Genomic DNA, 21,240 nt, shown 5'->3' with positions numbered 1-21,240 from the left:
GCTGTTAGCAGTAAAAAGTTTAATGAAGGAATGAGTTAGATGGATCAACAGCTTGTTTTGCCAGCCATTGGTCTGTGTTCTGTGACAGTCACGTGAAATTACTGAGGCGAATTTATCAGTGTTGTTTGCCTAGTTAATTCTAAGAAAATTCATTTTGAGGATGTACAAGAAAAGGACAATGTTTAGTATTAGTGGAGTTTAAAATATTTCTTTGTTTCTGACTTTACAATGGTCTGAATGATTTTTAGATATGCCATTCCTACATCTGGAACAATAAAGCTATGATTTTTTTTTCTATTTTAATAACATCAATGGTAGAAACGTTCTTCATCTTCACAGGCATGGAAAGCTGTAGTATTGTAATCAATTGTATTGTAATCAATACTCCAACCTGACTTAAGCTAAGCTGTATTTTTATTCACACAATCATTCAGACAGCGTACTCTCCCTGAGCAGAAACCTTTTATTAAAAGTATCTCAAAAAACATATGCATAAACTGTTCACTGAATACAAACCAACAGACATATTCACCTAAACAGACAAAAATTAGCTTCTCATGCTGAGAAACATTCCAAAAAGATGAATATTACTATGAAAATCAATTACAGCTTAAATTTGTAACTTCAATACGTTTTACAAATATTGCTATCAGGAGTGGCCATGGAAAAGATCCATGTAAAGATTTTTTTCCAAAAATTACATTTACCAGCCTTCCAACTGATGACTAACAGTTAGCAGAGTAAGTGTGAGTAATATAAGTGACTCTTCTTGGGTTAAACCATTTAAGACCAAAAAGGGTTTTATAATTCATATCAGAACCACAGGACAGTATGGGAGTGTGACACTGGTGCCCAGCACTGGAAATCCAAAATGCAACCGTGAAAGTTTATTGTGATAAGCCCCTAAAAAATAGTGACTTTTTGGCTAAAGTAAACAAAGCCGTGTTCTTGTCTTTTGTTTGGGATGGCGGGCAAGTGTCCGGTCCAAGAACACGCAAAAAGAAACGAAAATAATCACTGGGGCTACAGGGGAAGAGGAACGCGTCCGTACGGTACAAAAACGGAAAGATTTGACAAATATGGTGGAATTCCGCTCCTTTGTGGTTTTTTTGATGAAATCCCTTTGATAGCTAAAGAAAACAACAACAGACAATCACTGAGACAAAGAGCGGGAGAGGGTGCGCGCCACAGGGTCTGAGCCGTGCCACAGAGAAAGGTGTGCGCAGCCATCGCCAGGTGTGCAAGGCATTCTGGGGGCACCCTGTGGGCAGCATCCCAGATCCTGATGAAATCTGAAGACTAGGAAACCATCCCAGATCCTGATGAAATCTGAAGACTAGGAAACCATCCCAGATCCCTGAGGAAATCTGAAGACTAGGAAACCATCTCAGATCCCTGATGAAATCTGAAGACTAGGAAACCTTTTCCAGCAGGTTTCAAGCACGTGGTAGTGTTAAGAGAGTTGGGGATGAGAGCAGGCAATAAAGGGTTAAAAGGTGACAGCAGCCCTATGAATGTGGTAGCATCAGGTCTGATAGGTGCAGCCTGCCGTAGAGAACACCACCCAAAAGAACATAGGACCCAAAGGACCAATGATGACCAATGCATGTCACCATCTCAGCTACTTAGACAAATCTATACAGATGAAATTACACTTTTAGCAGGAGTACCTGACTTGCATTGTAGGTATGCTTGTTTGAAAAGGGACAAGTTGACACACTTGGTTACGAATGCAGAACTTGCTTCCTACCTGTAAGCGAACATTTAGGTCCTTGATGTTACTGCCTTTAGTCTCAGGGTATGAAGGTGAGCAGGGAAAGTCATACACCATCACTGGTGTTAGGGTTAGGATTTAGGGTAGGGTGTGAAGGTGGGTGGGGAGTCATCAGCAGTCAAAGCAGAATGTGATTCATCTGTTCAGTCGATGAGTAGTAGATGTTTCATCATCATTCAATGTTTGCTTGATTGACAAGTCATTCGGCTTTAGGGTGTAAGATTGAAAATGAAGCCCCATCTTCTGTTTGCCTGTAAATTTGAAGGTTAACAAGATTAACATACCCATTCTTAAAGTGGGCATTACCTTGCCTTTCAGCTGGGCATTTTACAAGCACTGACTGCACATATTCCCTTGGAATCACAGGCCAAGTGTGTGAAAAGAGCGCACTACGGATTCTTCACTAGGCGACTAGGGAGATATTCTCTGCCAGGTTCTTCCACTTTGAAGGGCAAAAAGCTTGACAAGTATTATATTTCTGTGAAGGTCACAGAAGCAGGGTCACAGATATATCAGCATTCTTCAAAAATTGCAGACATGAAATAGCCCAACCTACAGTGACTGAAGTCTTGATTGCTGGACAGGTGATCGGTCATGTGACTTTTGGATGTGTTTCGGGAGAAAGAGATGAGCTGCCACACCTTTGCCCAAATTCAGCCATAAAAAGCCACATCAGCCAGCGGGGGATGCGGAAGAGTGCTGCCACAGGGCCAGCCCTCTAATGCCAGGGCATCTCAGTTAGCAGCTGATTTATGCTTTGGGACACAAAGTCAATTTATCTAGTCACCTGGTGTTCAAATGAAGCGGCTTCCTGTTCAAATAATGATGTAAGACATGGGGCAGAGCACCAGCAAACTGTGATTCTCTGAGGGGAAGAAAATGAAGAGCAGTATCTCACAGTCTGTGAAGATAAAATGTCAACACTTCACAGTATTTCACACTGCGTACCTGTCACACCCACACACCGTGAGGACGAAACTCTCTGTGCTTTGATTGGCCGTAGAGTTGTTTTGTTGTGGTCTTTGGGCACGGCACACACCACACAAACCTCCAAAGACAATTACATGCAAAGATTGCAAACATCAAAGACTGCCAACAAGTGCTGAGGCATGTCATCAGCTAGGCTAGACCACTTCAATGAGCCTGTGTGTTTGGAGGGCTTTGGTGGGCGTGCTGCTGGTGCATGGACAGCGCTGAGAGGAAGCGGTGAGGTAGATGAGGGGAGAGCGAAGGTCTCACTGCCACACGGATGAAGCTCTCACCTTTGTGTGAGACGGCGGGGCAGCGTCCGGCCTGAGGCCGCGGTGAAAAGAAAGGCAAACAATGGCCGCCGCGGCGCGGGAGAGCAGGGCAGGCTGACACACGCGGGGGAATCGGGCCCTTTGAACGCCGCTTACACAAACAATAACAGACAAACACCGAGACAAAGAGCGGGAGAGGGGCCCACAAGGGCCGCCATTGTGCACCGCATCAAACGCCACGCGTGCCCGTTGCCGCGGTCAGGGGAACAGCCCTTTGCGCCATTGACGTCGAGGAAACACTCGCCCTTTGGGATCTTGGCGGGGGGGGCAGGGGGCGGGGGGGGTTATCCCTTACGAAATCCAAGAACACTTTAAAGCTATGTAACAGCATTCTGTGTGTTGTAGTTGTGTAATGATTCATTTAATAACTCTTTTCGCTCACCTTGCCAAACCACCAGAAACGGGCACTGGCATCTGGGCTGCCGTGAATGCCAAGTGGGTGAGGAGAAACGGGAGGTGTGTGCTGCTGTGTAACAGGAATGTGGGCGTTCCACAGCACCACACTGCCTCTGAAGGTGCTCCTTACAGCATTATATTATCTAACACATCTGGATAAACTATTGATATGCATTGACTTGACTCTGAATGTCACGCACCTCTCTCCGGTTCATTTTTTTGCAGGTCTGATCTGATCTGATCAAATCGTAGCAGATTACAATTCATTTCCTCAGTTGTAATTATAATTCTGCTCGCTTTTTTGAGCACAGGGAGTGTCGCTCTGTACAGTATGTTCATAAGGCATTCTATGGAACATTCCAGAACCACCCTTCATGCCAACAGAGGACGCCACTCAAAGTCGGAGAGGCAGAAGATAATAAGGCAGAAGTTCCATTGTCAAAGTGCGTCCACACATTCCTGACACCAGATCTTGGGGACATTGTGAGAAGATGTTCTCTCGTGAGTAAGCACACACATGCTCTTCATGTAACAACACGCTTCATGTTTCTGAGCAATACACGTCTATTCTACAAGATATCTACACAGGAACAATAAACATAATTCTTAATAAATTCTTCAATGTGAAATATCTTCTGCAAAGTGATATGAAAGAGTTAAAAAAAGAATACAATCCATTCAGACAGCTAAAGCATCATGGGATATCAGAATCTCAGCTAATGGACTCAGTTTGTACACCCGCTGCACCCCACAGCACAGGTCATGTGACCTCATCGCGGGCGAGTGGGCTGCCGCACGTACGCGTTGACCTGACCTTACGACCCCATGTGCCAGCGCTGCCCCGGGGAGGTGCACAGACTCACGCCACCCGCACAGCCAGACGCTGCGTCCTGGCCGCAGAGGATGATGGGAAATGACAGCTGGGATGGTACAGGAGGGAAAGAATGCCTCAGACGAGTCGTGTGGATTGGGGATGTGACTCACTGCGTGTTAGAAGTTCTGCAGTTTGCAGACTGTGCAGATTATTAAAACCAGACTTCACCTGGTGGCATGTATGATCACATGTATGCATTCATTTATTTGTGTGTAAGTTTGCATGTACGTCTCACATGTTGCATCTTGTCTTTTTCCTGTTAAAGGACAGAACTCCTGCCTCTATGTGGACTGAAACCTGGAGGCTGTGGTGTGAATGAGTGGGGTGAGAGCCAGGTTTTCTTACGTAACAAAAGGCAAGAGCGTGACCCCTAATGCCTCAGTGGATCCGCTTACTGCAGAAAAGCATTTTCTAAAACCACAGGCTGCAAAACAACCAAACTGAGAATGTCACAGTAACCCCCAGCACTAATTATACACTAGGTGTGTCTGTTCGAATGTGTGTGTACATATGTTTATGCATGTGTATGTGTGCATATTTTTGCATGTGTGTGTGCGCGTGTGTGTATGTTTGTGTGTGTGCAGGTGTGTGTGAATGCGTGCATGTGTGTGTGCGCGCGTGGGGGGGGGGGGGTGGTCTTCGTTAGGGGATTAGCGAATACCCAGAACAGTCACGAGATGTTTTGCTTTTCTTGCTTAAAGACCCAGCATTCTCTGGGAGCGGCCTAAAGAGGGCCGCTCACCTTCGCTCCAATCTGGCCATTTGCTTTGAAGGCTTACGCTGCTTAGAGAACGCTGTGAAGCGCATTCACCATTACAGGGCCACATTTCGACACACAACGTTTCCAAAGTCTACTACAGAGTAAACAGGAAATGCAAGGGGAATGCCTGGGGTGTCTACACATCTACATCTAAAGTTATGTCCCAAAGTGTTTTAAAAATCACATCAATGGACTGTAAGTCTACAGTTCTCCCACAGGACACACGTCTGTACGCCCCCCAGGACAAGGTGAGCTACTCCATCCCAGGACAGGGGGCTGCTGTCTTCAGGGGCACAGTCTGGGCTGGATGTGGGGCCGGGGGGAATTAAATCAACGGAAAGGGAACAATAGCAGGTGTCCCCTACGACACTGATGACGACACTGAAACAGATCACACCCTGCATGGCTCTGCGGGAGCCTTCCTCAAACCCGGAGCCGTGATGCAAGAGACCCTGCTGCCCCCCGAGAACACAGGCACTTCAAAAAGCCTCTCCCTACCCGAGGCGTCACTGCCTGCGTTTGGACACACTCCCTCAGGGATATCCCCCTCCCCCCCCCAAGCTCTTTAGAGCGCTGGTCACTGCAAGGGGGGAACTTTGCACACAGCCCAAATTTCAGAGGGGGACAGTTTTGGGACTGTCACATGCAGGGAGCCGCAAGTACACATGTCCTCAGCGCCACATTACAGTATTAAAGGAGAGCCAGTCAGACTGCTCTCAGACACGGCAGAAAACTACTGCTACTTCCAGTGAAGAGCTAGTGAAACTACACAGCTGCTTCCAAGGAACTTTCCAGCTTGTGATGTCACAGTGAGCTCTCATGAACTACAGATGAGCTGCAGTTACCACATGCTACCAGTAACTCCTGTGTTTCAATTTTGAACTTTTCCTTTGCCACAGAGAGTCAGATCGTTTTATTGGTTTATATGAATGTTTGGCAGACATACCAGTTATGAGATTAATTAAGCTTCACATTCTCTGTATTAAAAGTGTGATGGAAATAAAAAATGTTTTTATTTCAGCCAACAGCTTCCAGAGGAATTTCAGTTGCACATCAAAGGCTTCCCGTGTTACTGAAGCACACGGTGTTTGGAAAGACTGGCTTTATCCAGCATGACCTCTGACCTGGCTGCTTGGTGTGGGACCCCCGTTGACAGGCTAGGGGGCCGTGTCCGGGGGGGAGGGAGCGGGAGGGGGAATGGCGTGAGATGGAAAGTCTTTCAGTCTTTTCACTCTTTGGGCTGAAAGCTGGAGGAACAAAAGGCAGGCCGTAGCTGTCCTGCTGCAGTCCTGCCTAAAACAGCCGCCCGTTCCTCCATTCCAAATGCCCGCATTCATTTCCCTCTCTGCAGACTTCGTTACACACGAGCAAAAGGGCCAGACAGAGAGACCACGCTATGCGTTCAGCATGATGTCCCTGATCTGTGGGAGTCTCCCGCTCAGCCGCCAGAGCTGATCTCCACATCGCCAGGGCAGAACAGCCGGCCTTGGGGAAAGCAGGACACGCACAGGCACATCAGTGTGTGAAGAATGAAAGAACACAGCTCTCCGCTCCAGCTCCAAAAAGCGAGCTTTTCACTCCCTGTGAAATAGAGCTGGAGGGAGCCATACCTGTGCAGGTGATGGGTAGCAGTGTAGCATAGTGGCAAAGAGTAGGACTTGTAACCAAAAGGTTGCAGGTTTGATTCCCCTCTGGGCCACTGCTGCTGTACCCTTGGGCAAGGTGCTTAACCTAGAATTGCCTCAGTAAATATCCAGCTGTATGAATGGGTAACATGTAAAAAAATTGTAACCTGTGTAAGTCACTCTGGATAAGAGCATCTGTGAAATACCAGTAATGTAATGCAGTGTAAAATCCTGCTCTTAAAGATCTATCAGAGGCGGTGGCTGTGTAGGTATACACAACTGGTACATGGAAATTTCATTTTATCAGCTGTAGTTCCTTCAATAACCCAAGTTGTTTGCCTGGTTATTTCACAGGCAGAAAAAAGCAACCATTAGTCAGCTACTAAAGTATGTGGATACAACACATTCCAGTAAAACAGAGTGAGGCAGGGATTTATTTCAGGAAATTATGCCCTATAGTTACCTTTAAAGACCAGCTGACTGCTAGTCATGTGCAGCACCCTTCCACTGAAATCTCCGCCGCCTGAGTCCAACAGCCTTGCGCAGTGAAGAGCATCGCTAAAAGCTGTCAAACACAAACACCTCTCGGGGGAATGCCCAGCTCATCTTCACTCTAGCAGGATGATGACTGGACGGACATGTCACCAAATATGATGAAATGTTAGAATATGGTTTAGAATCACAATCATTATCAGGATCTATAAAACTGTAATCTACACGAGTTTCGGCCTTTTACTTACATTTACATTTATTCATTTGGCAGACGCTTTTATCCAAAACAACTTACATAGGTTACAGCTCTTTACAATGTTATCCATTTATACAGCCGGATATTTACTGAGGCAGTTGTGGGTTAAGTGCCTTGCCCAAGGGTACAGCAGCAGTGTCCGAGCAGGGATTGAACCGGCAACCTTTCAGTTACAAGTCCTGCTCCTTAACCACTATGCTACACTGCCGCCCCTACTCCTTCAGCTAACCACCATACAATTTTAAAGACACCTGTGAGAAAAGAGAAAAAAAAAAATCAGATACAGATTTGGTTGAACTGGCCAGAATACCTAGAATAGCCATGTTCAATGTGAGGGACATTCGGTGAGTGACCCTGTGTGTCAGGAGAAAGTATGCCTCAGTATCTTCTGTGGACAATGACTGGGAGCCTGGAACAATCTGCCCTCCCCCTGCCTGGGGGTGGGGGGTTGGGGGGCGTGTTGGTAGGGTTCCCTTGTCACACCACTGTCAGAGCCCTGTGGTTCACTTTGAGAGTTGCACCTATTCTCCATGCGGCTGCTTCCTGGTGCACTGTGGGACTGTTAGTGTGAGCATGGTGAATCATGGTTTTCGTGCCTGTGTATCGGAGGATTGCATTATGTCTGGGTCGGTGTTATATAAGGAACACGCCTTTGAAACTGTCGTGTGTGAGCGATGTAGTCGCAGTGTGTTGTTACCGCATTCTTTCTGGTTGTTTGGAGAGTTTGAAGTAAAGTGAAGTTGGTTCTTGTATGAACTGCAGTCTGACAAGCCCAGCACACAACCGGTGAGGCTCCGGTTGGTTGAAAAAGGGGGACGATGGAGCTCTAAAAGAGAGGTCGTTTCTGCAGAGGGGTCTGGCACAGGACGCTGCGCTGACTGGGCCTCTCTCTGGCCTCTCTCTGGCTGTCAGGCCTGTGCTACTGCAGCATGTGACTGAGCAGCAGAGTCTGCACCAAAGCTTATCAGCCAATCACACTCTGCCTACCTGCTCGCATCATTCTTTGCTTAGGCAAATGTTTCCTGGGAACAGCGAGCAGCTGAAAACAATCTTTCTCTGTTGCTGCTCCGATGACTGCAACGGCAGGTGATAAAATACCCTGCCTCTCCGCTGGCCTGGATCCAGCCACTGATATCCCTTTATCGGCAGACCAACGCACACAGCCAGGGCCTGCTTTGCAGAGGGCTAGCTCCAGAGCGCATGAAAGTGTTTTAAATAAAGCACATGTGCAGATAAAGCCACAAAGCAGAGCCCAAAGCCTGTCTTCAGAAGAAAGGGCAGCCAGAGCTATTTTTAGAAAAAATAACCGCAGTTTACCTTGCAGTTATCTGACGTATGTTTCTTATTGGGGGTTCAAATTAAAAGATTTCTGCAAAAAGTCAATAAATTAAAACCACAGAAGGTGTTCAGCTGTATGTACCGGCCACTCACTAAGTTGATGCTTCTTTGCCGGATAGATTTTGAAGTAGTTGTTACATCCATCCAAGCTCTATCCTTGGGTGCTCTCATGCAGAACAACCACAGGTAATCTTTAAAATATAATTATCTTCCAATGTAGGGTATTTAACCTGAAGCAACCTTTTCAGGTTGCTTTATTTTTGTATTTGAATACAAGGTTGATTGTGAAATGCACACTGGAAAGCAGTTTCTGAGAACGTTATAGCTGTGATGGCCCTGGCCCTTTCCCAGAATGCCGATGGCAGCACAAACGGACAGCCAGTGCTAGAATTTAAGAGATGGAGAGGGGTCTGTCCCTTCTTGGGTGGCATGTGTAACGCACTGCTGTCCTGACAAAGCACCCCTTCTCTGTCAGCAGCACAGGGAGTGGGGGGGTCAAGGTCGCACGCCCCTGTCTCCGTCCTACTGCCTGGCAACCTCCCACAGACTCCGCTACACAGGCTGCAGAGCAATGGCACATCATTCTGGGACACTGCTCAGTCCCCGATACCCCCTCCTCCAACCCCGCTGGGGTCCGACTGAGGCCAGCTCCATATCCACAAACATTTGGGCACCCCCTCACACCACAGTGACCGCCTCCCTGGCTGCTGGCTCACCCCCACCCTATCCCCGAGCTGGGCTCTGTCCAGCTGGCTGCCCTTTTCTGACATCGTCCCAGTCGTGTCCGTCTCCCGGGACGACGTTATCCAGGCCTGTGACACTGGAGCCAGAAGGGCCTGACCCGGGGGCGGAGCCAGCAGGGCCTGACCCGGGGGCGGAGCCAGCAGGGCCTGACCCGGGGGCGGAGCCAGCAGGGCCTGGCCCGGGGGCGGAGCCAGCAGGGCCTGGCCCGGGGGCGGAGCCAGCAGGGCCTGGCCCAGGGGCGGAGCCAGCAGGGCCTGACCCGGGGGCGGAGCCAGCAGGGCCTGACCCGGGGGCGGAGCCAGCAGGGCCTGACCCGGGGGCGGAGCCAGCAGTGCACCCCTCCTTTCCCTGTCCTGTGATTGGCAGCTGGGCCCGTCGCCGTGACGCTGGGCGCATCGTGCAGCATCACCCTCTGACATTATCCTCCATGGAGTGGCAGGACGCGAATCTGGACGTGAATCTGGGCATGCCTGCAGCCCCTGTACCGGGACCAGTGCCAAACCGCACCTGCTTATCTGCTGCTGTCTCTCACCGTCTCCGTACTCAGCGTGTCTGTGAAACACGCAGCGACCGTGAGGCGCTGACCCGAGCGGAAAGCAGGGGGAAGAACGAGTGTAAAAATGACAGTGAGGATAATAGTGAGGAGTTCACTACGTGCCATACGTCCAGAGCTCATACTGCATCATCAAGTTTGACTTCTGCGGCCCCCTTTAAACTGACCTATTTTTGAAATTTAACTCATGATGGCCCAATACCTCTGAGAGGATATTTCCCCCACAGTACATACACGTAAATGGTGGCTGGCTCCTTAACCATCCTCTTTCAGCTTTATAAAATCAACTGTAAACTGTTTTTACTTCTGTGATGATAAACCACAAACCATGCCTACAACGTTAGTAGAAGCTTGGTACAGAATAGCTTTAAAGCGTCATAATTTGTGCCATTTGGTAGCCAGCACTGTAAATATCACTAATAATCCCTCGCCAGTTATGCGCCATGTACAGCAGTCACTTGCAATTGTTCAAAGCACTTTAGTCACTGATGAAAGCAGATCGTTTGCATAATGCCTGTTGATATGACAGAATCAGGCAGTTATGCTCAGTTTTACATCAGCATTTCAGTTAAAAATCAGAGCTGCAGATCTGTGGCTGTGCTGCCTGCAGCAGCAGCCAATCAGGGGGAGATCGAGCAGCAGCCAATCAGGGGGAGATCGAGCAGCAGCCAATCAGAGGGAGATCGAGCAGCAGCCAATCAGAGGGAGATCGAGCAGCAGCCAATCAGGGGGAGATCGAGCAGCAGCCAATCAGGGGGAGATCGAGCAGCAGCCAATCAGGGGGAGATCGAGCAGCAGCCAATCAGGGGGAGATCGAGCAGCAGCCAATCAGAGGGAGATCGAGCAGCAGCCAATCAGGGGTCTATCCCAGAGATCCCTGTGTGTCCCACTGCACTGTGCTGCATATGGAGCACAGAGAAGCACAGGCCGGCAGCACAGGGTTACACAGCCCTCCCGGGGCAAGATGGAGGCATGTCCCACCCCCCCCACCCAGTCGAGCCCGGCCTGCTGGCCCCACGTCCCCACCGTCCCACTGGGAGGGGCGGCTGCTCGGCCCTGTGCCGGGGTTGTGTATGTGAGATTAGAGGAGCAATGTGCCACAGACAGGAGATGGCATTTAGAGTGAGTGCGTCTGCAACGCAGCTGCCAGCCGCGGCAGAACTACGACCTGCGAATCACACACTCTCACACACTACCCTGCCAAGCCACAGTCCAGCAGCACGCTGTTTACTGACACACCCCAGGATTTAGGAGGTTACACTTACACAGCTTTGACAGAACAAGGTTTCAGGAACAGATACCATGCAAAGCCCCCTGCCCACCACATCACAAGATGAGCACACTGACAGAGATTAAATGCTGATATGTAGGCGAAACTGTCTTTGATTGTTTAATTATATTAAAATCAGTTTATACATTATTAATGCTTCAGGCGTCTGGGAGAATGAGAGAGTAAAGATCTGTAAACTACATGCATTTGTGTGCGGACACCCTGACCGGTAGGACAGTCAGAGGTGCAGAGTTGCAGCCAGTACAGAAGAAGGGAAAGAGTCTCTCAGTGAAGGTGTGTGTGAAAGTGTACAGATGAGTGTCATCAGTGGGGTCGCAGAAAGACAGCATCCCTCCTTCCCAGTCCAGCCGCACCCTGACTGTCCCGACCCTCCTGGTCACTGCCAGCAGAGTCCTAGGTGCCCTGTACTGTCCTTCACGAAGACGTATTGTCCAGAACCCGTTCTCTGGGTACGTACAGAATTTCTCTCTCCTTTTGACAGACTCCTGTGCCACACCCAGGACCCAGAAGGTGTTGTCCCCAACCTCAATGTCCCAGAAGTGTCTCCCTGAGGTGAAGCCCTCAGCCCCCAGCACACACACGCATGGGTCAAACCGCTCTGGGTTGGCGGGAAGACTCTGTCTTTCACCGTATTGCAGGCTGGTCAGATCCTCGGACAGGACCAGGCTGTGGTTGGCAGAGTTGGGTTCCAGGGTCACAGGGGTGTACTGAATGATGTCCCCCATCTTCTCCCAAACTCTGTACTTCAGGGAGCCCAGGTGCTTTGCCTCGTTGATCAGAGCTCCTGAGACACTCTCCGGATTACCCATCATGCACTGGGCCCTCCTCATCGCGTCTTTGTAGCTCTGAAGGAATGTCAGAGTGTCTTTTGCCATGTCCTGCTCTATGACTCGGATTGTCTCTGAAAGGGATGAAATCTCTTTAGCCACAGATTCAATCTTCTCCTTCATCGCCCGGCTTTTCTCCGCCTCCTCCTCCCTCAGTTCACTGATCCTGGCTGCCTCCTCATCCTGCAGAAACTGGTGAAGTCTCTCGAACTCCCCCTTCACCCTCCTCTCTGCCCGCTGGGCCTGGCTCTGAATGTGCTGGGCCATTTCAGCACAGTGCTGCCTGTGTTTCCGCAGGGCCGCAAGGTTTGCCCTCAGGGGCGTCAGCGCACCCCTCAGCTCGTCCTGGCAGCCCCGAGCGGCCTCCTCTACGGGGCAGCAGTCGTGGTTTTTGTGCAGCTGTGAGGTTTGGCAGATCACGCAGATGGGCTGTTTGTCCCTCAGGCAGAAGAGCTTGAGGCTCTCGCCGTGCAGAAGGCACTGTTTCCCTGCAGCCGCTCCTCGGCTGCCCTCCTGTAGGAGCGACTCACAGGTGTTCTTCAGCACCAGGTTGGAAACGGGCTCTTCCCTCGAGAAGCCGCTGCTGCACACAGGACATTTTGCATGCTCAGTCTTCTCCCAGATCTTTTCCAGACAGGCTCTGCAGAAGCTGTGGCTGCACCTCAGCACCAGAGGGTCTCTGTAGATATCACAGCACACCGGGCAGGACAGCTCATCCTCCAGGACAGAAAGCCGGGCTGCCATTGCCTCCGAGGGAGAGAGAGTGGGACGTCTGCTCTCTGCACCGATCTGCGATCTATAAACAAACACTCCCGCTTCAATCACACTCCTACTTAGCGTGAAAGAGCTGGCAGGATGAGCTTCTCTCCCTCTTCCTTTGTGAAAAGGCTTTTCTCAAACCACAGAAATTATTACCTTTACTATAGCAAGACTAAAGTGTAGAAGATCAAAGTGAAAGTACGGCACTGGCAATTCCTGATACCAGCACTCACAAACAGGAAGAGAGAAGAACAGTCTGCAGTGGGCGGGATCATGACGGACAGGATATTTTGAGTGACAAGTCAGTACAACATACAGCAGAGATTTCAAATGTTCAAAATTCTGGGTCTGTATTTGTGTTTTCAGGGTTAGAGTGAAGCACTCATGTATCCTACCTTGCTTCTCCCAAACAGCACCTCTATGTGCTACAGACTCGGCAAGCTGGAAGGATGTCCACAGCAGCAAGATTACTGACCCCTACAGCAACCGCTGATGGATTAAACCACTACACACATGTATGAACACGCATGTTGGGGGGGTGTTCACAGAAGAGAGTGGGGGTTCTGTCGCCATGGTGATCGGGTTAAGTTGTCGGTGGCGGGGGGCAGGATTACAGCTCACCCTTTTCCCTGGTGACCCCTGCCTTCCCCTTCACCCCCCCCCCCCCCCTCCCCACCCCTCCCCACCCCTCCCCACCCCTCCCCACCCCTCCAACCTCAGCTGATAATGTTTTGATGTTTTTACAGCTTCCAGGCCAAATTAAAATTCATCTCTCCTGCAGCTTTGCCAGGCTAAGCCTCCTGCTCTTCCCAGGAGCCCCAAACAATCAGGCCTCTGTAATTAACACTCTGCCCACTCTTTCCAGCATGTAGCTGTGCTAATCTGCAAGGGGGGGGGGGGGTCACTGAACTGCTTAAAACTGTAGGCCACTTCCAAGAAACCTGCTTTGCTCCTTAGAATTAGTGCAGAATAAGGCTGGAGCAAATCGTTTACCCCGCCCTTGTTTTTCAAGTGTTTGTTTTCCATTTTTCTTCTGTTACTGTCATTTTCGTGCAGAAGAGATTCCCTTAAAGCGTCAGGTTTTTGCTCACATATATGCCTCTATCACCTGCCTAATATACATTTATCGATATTCATATACATATGCATTGTCTAATATACCTTTTGAAGTTGTTTACTGGGAAATCTCAAAGTGGATTCTACTTGATAAAAATAATGAAAGCAATATTTCACATAAAACAAAACTCTCTCAGTAAAACAATGTGCGACCAATTTCATATTCTAATCGCAGCAGCTACAAAAATAAGACAGTGATAGTGAATAATGTTGGCTTGTGTAACTGAGCGAGTCACCAGTGGATTGTTACATAACACAGGCCACATGGGGAGGCCCCGCCCCTTTATATTAGGAATGCCCCTATTTGTAAAAAAGTTAACCCAAGTATGGCAGGTGGCAGAGCTCAGGAAATCAGGGTAAATACTGGAGATAACAGGAGATGTTGTGCTTGTGAGTGCTGTTAGGTAGTACATTCTGTGATGGTTTCCTCATACCAGAAGTTGTTCAGTGTGTGACATTTTTTTTTTTTCAGTGATTAAATGTCTTTATTGCATTAGATATTACATTACATTCCTGCCATTTAGCAGATGCTCTTATCCAGAGCAACTTACATTAGTTACAGCTTTTTTTACAATGTTATCCATTTACACAGGTGGATATTTATTGAGGCTAAGTTTAAGTACCTTGGCTAAGGGTACAGCAGCAGTGCCCCAGTGGAGAATCGAACCAGCAACCTTTCGGTTAGAAGGCCTGCTCCCTAACCACTATGCTACACTGCCACCCTATCCCACTGACCTGAGTTAATGTGCAGCCACAAATACTGAGCGATACTGATTATTGATGGAGCATCACCTTTTTGAGGAATATAAATGATTCTTAATGACAAAACTCATTTCTTGTAGAGAGAGTATCTGATACCGTGTTTGTTGCTGTGCAGGTTGTGGGCGTGTATGGAAACCATGAAAGAACGTGCGATGCAGTGATTCCGAGCCAAATCAGCGGAGATTACGCCACACTGCGGCTCCCAATCCGGTTCCTTCTGCGAGGGCGGCCCTCCAGGCGCTGCTATTCTGGTACATACTTCCTTCATGCCAAACATTGCTTACAGCTACATTACAGCTCTGTGATCACCTACACTGCACCTTTTAGTAACAGGAAACTTTCCACTCAGATCAAAATGGATTATGTAATCAATAAATCTGTCATTTCTGTGGTGGATGGCTTGCTTCTCTCAACTTCATGTTGGCAGAGAAAAAAAGCTGAGCAATTCTTGGCAGATTGACATTTCCTGTATGTAGTTCTGTTCTACTCTGCTGTTGCGGCCAGCCATCCTGGAATCGAATGAATTGGGGAAAAAATGTATTTTGGAATAAGCTCTGCTGTGGTGGGAAGACACATGGTGGCATGCACCTGCCAAAAACAGCATTCTGAGATTCTTAGATTCCCATTTACTGCTGAAGGATTTCAGAGGAACGGCCAGTGTAGGCTGCCAAGCCCTCATCATTCCTGCCATTCTGCACGTACTTACAGACGAGTTTACAAAGAATCACAGACACCGTCAGAGACAGATCAGCAGAGGCACAACCTGAGGCCGGATCCCAAGGTCCCGCTGGACCGACCCTGATCTGAGGGCCTCTGGGCATGTTCGGGCTCGTCTCCGCTGGAAACACACAGGCCTCGTGGCATTTCGGGGGCCCCTGAGAGAAATCCCCCGCTGGGCACAACCCGAGGCTCTCAGACGGGGCTGAAAGACCCTGCGGGGTCAGGGGTCAGCCTCAGCTCTGTGGGACACAGGTCCCCGCTGAGACAGCCTCCACTGCACCAGGAGCACACAGGGTACTGCACATGGCCAACCACCTGCTCAGACCAAAACAGGCAAACACCATGCCAAGCCAGCCTCCGCTGAGGCTGACAGATCAGCCGGGGGAAAGAAAGACCCAGTCAGCACCGTCTGCATGTCTAAAGCGAGCTCCACAGAGCCCGGTCCAGGACAGCTGGAACCGTGTGAGACAACACAGCCAAGGCCCAAAATGTCATTACTCTTCCTCTGAATCCCACTGCATCTTATATCTGCAGTAACGTCCACTGTTTCCATTGTTTAGTGGAATTTTGCTGTATTAAATGCATTGACTTGAGACAGCAGTGAAGGTTGACAGTAATGCTTTGGTTTTACGGTAAATAGGTGTTGGCCATGTTTCAGAGCGGAGCTCCAGGCTGCCAGCTGTCCTGGAGAAACCTGCAGAGCTGCCACAGAGAGAATGTTAATCAGGGCTGAGTCTGAAGCAATGGCAGAAAAACCTCACTGCAGGGATTAGCCCTCAAAGGCCCTCTGAAAATACAGCATACCACTGCACTGACCACAGAGCCGCACTGACCACAGAGCCGCACTGACCACAGAACCGCACTGACCACAGAACAGCACTGACCACAGAACCGCACTGACCACAGAACCGCACTGACCACAGAACCGCACTGACCACACACCTGGGCTGAAAAAGGGGGAAGAGGAGTATACCCAAAGGCATATCATAAAATAGACTGGGTGCTTTCTGTTTTAAACCACAAAAAACTTTCTCCAACTGAATTAGTCTTCCCACAAACCCTCTGTGTTCAGTAGTATTATCCTTATTGATGATTAACGCTATTAGGAGACAGATACAGAGCCTGGTGGGTGGAAAAATGAGTTTTACCTGATTCACAATACACCCCACTACCTCCAATACCAACCTTGTATCATTGTGTCATCATGTATTGATGTATTGTGTTGGGTACACATTACGTTGTGATTATGACTTCTGGTGGTGTAGGCCAAGAATTTGTCTCCATTGAGGAGTGCTGGAGATGAAGAGAGCCCACAAATAGAGGGTGATCCTCTGAGTGAGTTCCTCCCAGGCCTGCCGAGAACCGTTCCCTTTTTCACACGGACGTGTATGCATGGGCGCTGCTCACATTATCACCCCCCCCCCCCCCACAGGCACAGGGATCAGAGCTGCGGGGGTGTGACACAGGGTGTGAGACGCAGTGGGAGTGCACGAAAACTTACACGGCAGGTTTCACTACTAAAGTCACCAAGACGTGCATCCAAAGCTGGGTGTGACACAACACACGCAACAAAGCAATGCAAATCATGACATGGTGCCCTTGGAGACGGCGGTTTGTTTGTGATGCCACCAACCACCCTCCCAGCTCTGCAAAACTTAGTGGCCACACAACACAGCTCCCACTGCTGGAAAGGAGGAGTCACACATGTAATCCCTCCCTAACACCTTGTCATTGATCAATGTAACATAGCCATGCTTCATTACATCAGAAGCACCCAGCAGAGTTAACATGCAGAGACGAATGACAGGCTTCATTACAGCCGGCTTAACACACCACACCACAATGATGCTGTGGCAGCGAGAGACAGCAGAGCATTTCCACGGCAAACACCCCCGCCCAGGGAAACCTGCATTACACATTCATACTGCTGCGCAATTAACAGACACAACGCCCCAGCGGGGTCTCTGCAGCCTACTGATCATGACCCCAGCAGACAGGTGTCCATTCTGTTTCCGAGAAGTCATGTCTGCATTGAACCCAAATGCAAATGAGAGTATGGTTTCATCTCAGGGGAGGAAACAGGTTTGTATAGATCATCTGTGTGCGCTTGGACACTGAGAGGGGTTATGCGTCACCCCTACTTTCAGGGAGAGGAGACCCTGGAGCTGAAGGAGCAGCAGGGAGAGGAGACCCCGCAGCTGAAGGAGCGGCAGGGAGAGGAGACCCCGCAGCTGAAGGAGCAGCAGGAAACACATGCGGGGAGCGCTGAGCGCAGCACGATGCAGCAGCTTCAGGGAGAGCTCCACTGCGACCCCAGCACTCTGCCTGACCCTCAGCATTTCCACACGGCGTGTGCTGTGCCGGACGCACAGGCCTTCCTCCCTGCCGTGTCTGTGGCGGGAGATTTAAAGACATTAGCGCAGGCTTTCACACAGATCCTACAGTATGAAGGGACTCCTGTTGGCCCGAGGCACTGGCTTTTCAGGAGATACTTCTCAGTCATGCCATGTTCTTCAAATGTTGCACAAAATTCTACAGACCTCATTATCGTGAAATGTGCGGAAAGAGTCAAAGGTCAAAACTTTCATTACAAAAGCAAAAGCTGTGAAACCAGCCCTTTGTCTCTCTGGGAGAGTTATTTCCCTGTTGGCAACAGGAGTGCCATCTGAGAAGTGGCCTGTGCTCCCTGTCATTGCCATAAGGATGAGGAAAAAAGGCAAGCAATGGCAAAATAAGTGAGGCACAGAAAAAGGACAGAAATGGTGAGAGACCAGACGTTTTCCCTGGGGTCCTCTCTTTTTCCAGGAACAAGCCCCACTGCCCTTTCACAAAGCCTGAACATTACCTCATTTGTTTTCGGTCTGGTTGGTTGAGCATCTCATTTCCATTTGAGGGCTGGGACCCGCTGCGTGCGAGAAGATGAGCTCTGTAATCCCACAAGTCATGTGACCTCCGAACAAAAACACAGCCCCACCCTCCACCACTGTGACACACACTCAGGTGACAGGAAGCCGCAGCCGCGGCAACTGCGACCCCTGCAGGAGACAGCTGGGTGCAAAGGGGTGTGACACCAACAGGAAGACACACCTGGAAAATATGAGCGTGCACACAAGAGTGAAAACCAACGTTTCGGTGTCCATGAGTACAATATTTACAACAGCAGCTATATTTCAAACACAAGGCATACAACAAGTGTCATATTCAGGAGAAAGGAATTCAGGGGAGGATAATGTTAATATCCATTCCGTTTCCCTGGAACCTAAAAAACAGTATAATAGGAGCATGTCCCACAGAAATGCATCAGTGGGCCACATTAGCGGCAGAGTGCGGCACTGATCTGCACATGGCTCCAGTTCAGAGGACTGCAGGATTATGCTGCTCCTGTAACACCCAAAAATGAGCTTACTCTTCTTTCTAATCCCCTGTTTAATCAAGATGCTGTGGATTTGCTATATGCTCTCTGTGAAAGAAAAGGACTTTTCTGCACTTTTATAAAGTGGGTTTGTCACCCAAGATGCAGCTTTCATTTCAGCTACTGAATCCAGCCTCAGCTGCGACTTCATGTGAACGTGTAAAGAGCTGGTATGTCAAGAATAAACTGCAAGACATTCAGGTGACTTAAGAGGAGCCTGACAGGCATATATTAATATGTATATATGACAGATTCTCCATGTGTTCCCCACCGTGCGCCGTGCCAGGCAGCTGTGTATCGTACCCCTGAGCTCGGTTATGCATGACGGCTCTTTGTGAGGGGTCCGGCCCACGGCGGTCAGAGCTGGGCCGGTCCAGCTGACTCCTCAGGCTCGGAACGCAGGTCCCGTCTGTGCCAATCCCTCACTAATTGGAGAAGAAACTGTTGCCAGCTGCATTCAGTGACCCTTCAAAAGCCCTTTCTGTCGGAGCTTCAGAAAAGAGGCTTACATATCCACTGCAGAACAGGACAGAAAGGTTTCTGAGCAGTCAGGGATGTGCCAGCTAAGCACTGTGCAGCAAACAAACCCGGAGCTCCTTTAGTGTGAGCTGGAGATTAATGAAACACCTGAGAACAGGAAATATGACAAACATGACCTCTGCACCCGCTGTGTAATTCCATCAGCTGTAAAGTTTTACTGCAGCTGATATGCCACACTGTCAGAAAAAGGCAGTATGGCAGCTGTCAGCACTCGCGTTTGACCCGGGCGTGACTGTCACACCGCATGACTGGACCTGAGTTTGGGCTTGGATTTGAGATTAAGTGGCCTAGACTTGTGTGCTCGTGATTTGAGACTCGACTTGCGGTGAAGTGACCACAGCACTGACAGATATAAGAAGAAAATGAAATGAAAGCGATGGGTTGCACTGTCTGCATTTTCAGTTCAGTTGTGTTGTACAGTGCCTTGCAGAAGGATTCAAGCCAGTCACCAGTTCTCGCATTTTACTTAGTTATAAATTGAATATCAAAATTTCATTCTTTGTGATATTTCATTCACTCAAAATTAATTATGTTTAGGTGACATATGTTTAGGTGAAAAATAAACTGAACTTGCATAAGTTTAACCTCCACACATTAATATTTTGTAGAGCCACCTTTTGCTGCAATAAGAGCTTTAAGTCTTTTGGGGCAAGTATCTGCCAGCTTTGCAAACTATTTGGAAGAGATGTTTGTACAATTCTTCTTGGCACATTTCACACAGAACAAAATTTCAATTTGTCCTTCGTTATTCAGTGAAATTTGAGAATTGATCAAGGGCCTGAATGTGTGTGTGTGCGCGTGCGTGTGTGTGTGTGTGTGCGCGTGCGTGTGTGTGTGTGTGTGTGTGTGTGTGTAGCCCCATGGCCAGGTCGAGGTCGCTGGGTTCAGGGTGTCAGAAGGCGCCCACACTCTTTCTCTCCCCAGCCTCTCACTCAGCCCCACAAAAAGAACAAACACCTCACTGAGGCTAGAGTGAAGCTGGCAGCCTCTCTCGGTCAGCGGTCATGGGGTTCAACAGACCATGGCCCGGGGTGGGCATGTGTGCCAGGATGGGGGAGGGGTTGGGGTTAAGGGGGTGTGTGCCAGGAAGGGGGGGAGGGGGGCGTTTGGGCATTGCCAGTCTCATTCAGGCCAGTGGCATGGCACCAAAGGGGGCATTAGGCTGGGGATAAGCACTGCTCCCTGAAACACACTGACACACTCCCTCCCATCCAGGAGTCCTGCAAACAGTGCCCGTCATGCCATCGGTGGGTGATGGCAGCGTAGGTGTGTGTTTGTGTGTGCGTGTGTTTAATCCCAGACTCATTGTTGAGAGCATCCTCAGAGTTCATTTCCACCTGTTCCCATGGCTACTGAGAGCCGCTGTTTTCCTATGACCGACAGTCTCCCCTCGTCTCCCCCCGCCCCCCCCCCCCCTCCCCCCGCAGCTTCCTCTCTCCCACCCCGGCCCCCCCACTGAGCCACACATCAACGCGGCATGCAGATAACGGTCTTTACAGTGAGAGAGCTGAAAAACAAGCTGGGCTGCTGCCACATGTAAATGGACCGGCTCACTCACTGTCCAGGGCCAGTTCAGCTTATACAAGCCCTCATGAGGCAGCCCGCACGCACAAGCTCCGTTCTCGTTTCCAGTTACACTGGGTGGGTCCAGTTCACAGAGTTACCTTACAAATAAACCGTTAATACCATGATTGCATTTT

The 21,240-nt window shown here is 49.4% G+C and overlaps 1 protein-coding gene across 1 annotated transcript; it reads right to left on the bottom strand.

Annotated features, from left to right (window-relative positions):
* Nucleotides 1-9,412: 9,412 nt before the first annotated feature.
* LOC118779650 (nuclear factor 7, ovary-like) lies at nt 9,413-12,975 on the bottom strand. Its single transcript, XM_036531828.1, has 3 exons — nt 11,611-12,975; nt 11,104-11,169; nt 9,413-10,039 (listed from the first exon to the last, which is right to left on the bottom strand). Exons 1-3 carry the CDS (start codon nt 12,973-12,975, stop codon nt 9,413-9,415), a joined length of 2,058 nt encoding a protein of 685 aa, XP_036387721.1.
* Between the last annotated feature and the right edge of the window lie 8,265 nt (nt 12,976-21,240).

The sequence above is a fragment of the Megalops cyprinoides genome, chromosome 6 (assembly GCF_013368585.1).
Source record: "Megalops cyprinoides isolate fMegCyp1 chromosome 6, fMegCyp1.pri, whole genome shotgun sequence".
Classification (NCBI taxonomy): domain Eukaryota; kingdom Metazoa; phylum Chordata; class Actinopteri; order Elopiformes; family Megalopidae; genus Megalops; species Megalops cyprinoides.
This window is presented reverse-complemented; position numbering and strand designations above follow the sequence as displayed.

Coding starts and splice junctions, on each gene's coding strand:
- LOC118779650 (XM_036531828.1), bottom strand. CDS start 12,975: ATGGCAGCCCGGCTTTCTGTCCTGGAGGATGAGCTGTCCTGCCCGGTG. Junction 11,170..11,610: donor CACCTCTGACTGTCCTACCG/GTCAGGGTGTCC, acceptor ACCCCGGCACAG/GGCCGAGCAGCCGCCCCTCC. Junction 10,040..11,103: donor AGCAGGCCGGGCTCGACTGG/GTGGGGGGGGTG, acceptor GTCCCGGTACAG/GGGCTGCAGGCATGCCCAGA.